Source organism: the organism of the source record quoted next (genome assembly GCF_019968985.1).
Source record: "MAG: Porospora cf. gigantea B chromosome Unknown PgB_NODE_1787_length_4837_cov_119.68, whole genome shotgun sequence".
Lineage (NCBI taxonomy): Eukaryota > Apicomplexa > Conoidasida > Eugregarinorida > Porosporidae > Porospora > Porospora cf. gigantea B.
The window spans coordinates 1-4,837 of record NW_027178742.1 but is presented as its reverse complement, the minus strand read 5'-3'; the positions used below and the strand labels follow the sequence as shown (position 1 = coordinate 4,837).

At 54.1% G+C, this 4,837-nt stretch overlaps 2 protein-coding genes across 4 annotated transcripts; one reads left to right on the top strand and one right to left on the bottom strand.

Moving 5' to 3' along the window:
• Window positions 1–167: 167 nt before the first annotated feature.
• Window positions 168–3,593, top strand: KVP17_003221 (uncharacterized protein; the record flags this gene model as incomplete). 3 transcript variants are annotated; one of them, XM_068520255.1, is made up of 3 exons in its annotated part: window positions 168–563; window positions 593–650; window positions 679–3,593. In XM_068520255.1, the coding sequence occupies 3 exons, from the start codon at window positions 168–170 to the stop codon at window positions 3,591–3,593; spliced, it is 3,369 nt and encodes a 1,122-aa protein (XP_068377746.1). The 3 variants fall into 3 exon arrangements, with proteins under 3 accessions (XP_068377746.1, XP_068377748.1, XP_068377747.1); XM_068520257.1 differs by lacking the exon at window positions 679–3,593 and having other exon boundaries at window positions 168–617; XM_068520256.1 differs by lacking the exons at window positions 168–563; window positions 593–650 and having other exon boundaries at window positions 843–3,593.
• An 87-nt stretch (window positions 3,594–3,680) lies between these two features.
• KVP17_003222 (uncharacterized protein) lies at window positions 3,681–4,280 on the bottom strand (the record flags this gene model as incomplete). Its single annotated transcript, XM_068520258.1, has 1 exon — window positions 3,681–4,280. One exon carries the CDS (start codon window positions 4,278–4,280, stop codon window positions 3,681–3,683), a length of 600 nt encoding a protein of 199 aa, XP_068377749.1.
• Window positions 4,281–4,837: the final 557 nt, after the last annotated feature.

Genomic DNA, 4,837 nt, shown 5'->3' with positions numbered 1-4,837 from the left:
AAGAGTGCGTTCAAGACTCAAGCGTTCGACCGACTCCGATGCAGCGATGCCTGGTTGAAGATAACTGAGATTGGTGCTTTGCTTGTTCGTTTTTTGTTTGTTTGTAGTCTGTCAGTCTTTTCATTTGTGGATGGCGCGGCGAACGGAGCATCATCTGTAAAATTAGCATGCCAGAAGCCCATTACGACTGGTCCCGTGGGAACCTGATTCACGGGACGTGGTGGGATGCTGCTGCGTGTGACCTGATGAGCAGTACGTTTGGAGCTGGAAAGGCGGGCTTTGGCCCTCCAACTCCGACGATCCAGATGCAAGGCGCAACGGTTCCGCTGACGAGGACCGAAACATTGCAGTTCTTCGACGGTCGGGTGGATCTGACAGGACTTGCTCTCCCCTACCCTCAGGCCATCGACGTGGGGATAAAGGAAGCTTTCGGTATGAGGATTCAAGATTGGATCAAGGTAGACGTGCGCCAGTTTCGAGATGCCGCCCTCAAATTCGGTGATCACGATTTGGCTAAGCTACAGGCCAAAACTCTAACTCGCTCGGTGTACCGTTCGCTGGTTGTGAGCTCTGAAATTCTCCAAAGATTCAGGGGGAGACAGATTGCCTTTCTGTGAAGCCGCTGTCTTCAGATCACCCCATATGTTTGAGTGAGACGGTAGATTGGGATTTACACAGTGACTGGGGATGAGGCTGGTTTCGGAACGCTATTTGACCTGTCAAGAGTTGCCAGAGATCTTATTTCAATTGACGGACAGCATGTGTTTCTAGAGAAGTGCACAGTGGTGGGTTTCCCTTATGGTGGAGTTCTGAGACCCACCTCGGTCACTGACAACCGTGACATGGGGGAGATGCTGGCCACTGGAGAATGCCCTCGCATGCGAATAGCTTACGCTTGGGACGTGGACGTGAAGCCCCCTCAAGACGTAGGGGACTGTGGCTGCGAAGACGCCTGCTGCGCCGACCATCTGCGCTCCACGCGTCACGTTGTGGACTCGCGAGGCTGGAGGCAGGAGCAGACCATATGGAAGCGACGGTTGGAGCCCGGAGAGATGGATGGTCTGTGTGGACGGAATAATGTCGTCTTGGGACTTGTCAGCGCCAACAACGGGCGACTGGAGCCACGCCCCTCTGGCCCAGCGACTGCTGTAGACTGGAACATCGATGCCGTTGAGGCGATGAACAGCCTGGCGATGGTTAACGATCCCTCGGGGTTCGGAAAGTACCTTAGCGCTGACTCTACCGACGACGGCGACCCTCGTCCCAACGTTCTGCCTTTCCACGTTAAGATCTTCGACGTGCCTTGTGTCTTCTACATCACGCGCAGACGTGTCTTCGAGTATGAGGAGGTTCTGGTCTCTTACGGAGAGGGCTACTTTCATGGCCTGTCGACGCAGAAAGCGATTTTGAACCTCGTAAAGAACGAGTTGACCCGAACACATACTGAGTTTCAGGCCAAGAAAGCGACGCACAAGATCCTTCAGGAGAAGGGTCGCGAGCTCCGCCTACAAATCCGCAAACTCTGCTTCGAAAACGACGTGGCCGTTGAAGAGGACGCTTCCGCCACTGTGATGCTGGCTTGCATTCGGGAGCAGGAACTCAAGAGGGGGAAGGTACTGGCATCGCTTGCCGAGCGCGCCCAGGCTATCCAACGCAATGAGGCTGAGACCCTTGAGGCGAATCAGGCTGTCCAGCGCCTTGAGCTTGAGCGGAAACACCATGTGTCTGTCATAGTCTGCGCCAATACAAGGCTCGCAGCGTACGCCGCGCAGTTGGCGCGAGAGAGAGCGCAGAGGGCCTTTGGAGCGTCTCAAATGGTGGATAGCACTCCTTGTCCTTACAGTTTAGCCGCTAATTACTACGGCAACGGTAACGTGCACATTCTTGGTAACAATCCCGATCAACATTACAGATCCAGGTGCCAGTACGCGAAGCTCTTCGCGGACTTCGTCACCGTCTGTCCACGCTGCCTTGGCCGCTTCCTCGCCTCCCCCTGCCTGGAGGAAGGGCAGGCTCCCGCTCACAACCGCGTTGCGTGCGGAGGTAGCGTGGCCAAGCATTCCGAGCTTCTACAAGCGGCCAACGTGACTTCAGCCAGCGAAGGCGAGCTGCTAGAGAGGCACGCAGCGTATACACAGGAAGGTGGGACGATCATGGCTGACTTCAAGAAGGCGTTGGATCCTCTGGTGTTCTTTTTTTTGAAAGCTTTGGTCGTGGCCATAATCGGGGGCACCTGTCTCGATGACAGGTACGACGACCCTCGCATTCACCTTCAGAGCCTGGGGTCGGATGAGGAGGTGGTTCAGTTCCCGAACTCCCTTGTTACAGTGTGCAAAGTATTGCACGGAGCTCGAGCTTCCGTTTTTGGTCCACATTTGCCTCGAGCACTCACCTGGGTTCTAGACTTCGCCGCCTACATTGTGAAAATGGAAGAGTCGGCGGATGACGGCCAAACGGCCGTACTAGAAGCCATAGCGCAGCTCTCGCAAGCTCATGACAAGGTGACCAAGCTGCTGTTCTGTCGCGACACGGAATGCGCCAACGTGATGATATTCAGCCTGGTCTCCCACTGCAGGGAACCTCTGGTGGAGATCACTTTCAAATCGCTGAACGACTCGCTGCGGTGTTTCACTCGCCGAAACGCTGACCGACTTCAATCAGCGGACATGCCGCCGAACCACAACATAAGCAAGCCCAATAGTCTTAAACGGCGGCTTCGACGTGTGATGGAGGACTTACTCCGGAGTTTCGTGGTTGCGGACGTGAAGACAGAGGGCGCTGACCGCAGGCGTCGACGCTACTCTGAAGATATTATCTTGTCGCCTCAGTATAAGAAGCCAAAATTCGATACGACCATCAAATCTCCTCCGAAGACAGAATGTTCAGCCGGCCTTCAAGAAGAGGGTGCCTGCGTGAAACCGGAAACATGTGAGTGCATATGCTATGTGCGGCCCGAGGTGCTGCCGGACGACTCTCGTGTAGTAGCAGGGTGGATGGCAAGTGGCGGCCGGGTTCGAATCTACTGTCCTCCAAGCTTTGTTCGGCGCCCCTCGGGAGACCTAGCCATGGTGCTGTTCCTTCCTCACATGGGGTTGGAGTTGAGTCCGCCGATTCCGCTGTGGGGTCGTACGCTGCGGTTGAGCTTTCACCGAATCCAGGAGCCACTGTTCCACCGGCACTTGTCCAAAAAGAGCCGAGCCCCAGAGCTGACCGTATTCTGTCCACTATTCACCTTGGACAGCAATCGGCAAATGTTACCCCTTCTGTCTGTCCGAGTCACCTCCAATGAATCACGGCTTGTGGTGGGAGGAAGTTCCCTTTTTGACGTGGAGTCTGTGTTACCCTGGGACTTCGCAGCACTGCCCAGCGCTGAGAAGCAAGTGCTGACCATGACCCGATCCGAGACCGGTCGGCTCCAGTGCTGCTTGGCTGGTTATGGAACGAGCATCGCGGAGGCCTGTGCACCAGACGCGCGTCTGCATTGGATAGGCCCTCCTCAAACCCAGGATCGGGAACGATCGAAAGGACGCCGAAAGCTCCTGCTTCACCCTGCTACCGTCGTCCAAATATTGTCTGTGGAGATGTTCCAATGACGTCGATTTATGTGTCAATACGTATACATTTACTTGGCAGAAGACCATTCACAAATCAAACTTATTGCTGCTGGTTCTGATCACTTATTACTGCTTGTCCTGCCCTACTGCAGTGCAGTTGGCATTCGTCATCAGACGGCACATCCAGTTCAGACTGCCCCTGTCTCCATCTTCCTCAGTAGTAGCGATGGTATCAGCAACAGCAGTAGTGATGGTATCAGCAAGAGTAGTGAGCTCAGGTGTTGTCGTCTCCGACGTCTCTGACAGCCACCTCGTTACGTTCTCCACGGCTTCCTTCTTAGGGAATCCGTACATTTCTACGAACACAAGTGTGAATATGAGAGCCAATACGCCCCCGACAAAATACCAGACAGCTTGTCTGCCGCAGTGGCCGCGCACACCGGGCCGCTCCGGGCGTTCGGGGGCACGCGGTCTCAGGGCTCTAGGGGCCGAGCGTGCGGCTGTGGGCTCCGCAGTGGACGTTGTGGGTGCTGGCAACATAGACGACATCGCTTGAACCTGCACCTTCCTATTCTCGTTAAGGCCCAATGGATAGGTGTTGCGTTTTTCCTTGCCGACAGGGGCATCCTGAAGAGAGGTGACGTTTTCGGCCCGTAGAGTGTTGAGCAGGCTGGCCGCGAGGGAACGTGGAAGAGGACTGGCTGACCTGGCAATTCGCACCAACATTTGGAAACTTTTTATGTTTTTGCAATAAAAAACTCTTAAAGAAAGCCAAAAAAACTCGGCTGCACCCCTGAATCCCCCTTGCTGCAACATTAAAGCCTCATCAGTGTGAAGTAATGCACCTCATCCTCCATTCCTCACCGTCCCGTTCATCAGATACCAGCCCACGTAAAAAACAAAGCAACACGTGAACACCAATCTCAGTTGCTCTCATCATGTTCTCATGTCTCGAAGGGATATGATAGGTTGGAGTTTCTTCCTACCACCATAAGGGATATCCTGCCGATTTATGTTTCCCGATTTTACCGCCCGTCTTGGACCAAAGAGTGATGTTGCGGTTTATTCTTAAGATCACCAGCAATAATCTTACGACGAAGTCGAACTTCCTACGGACCCAGTCGTACAGATGATACTCCGTTCGCCGCGCCATCCACACATGAAAAGACTGACAGACCACAAACAAACAAAAAACGAACAAACAAAGCACCAATCTCAGTTATCTTCCACCAGGCATCGCTGCATCGGAGTCGGTCGAACGCTTGAGTCTTGAACGCACTCTT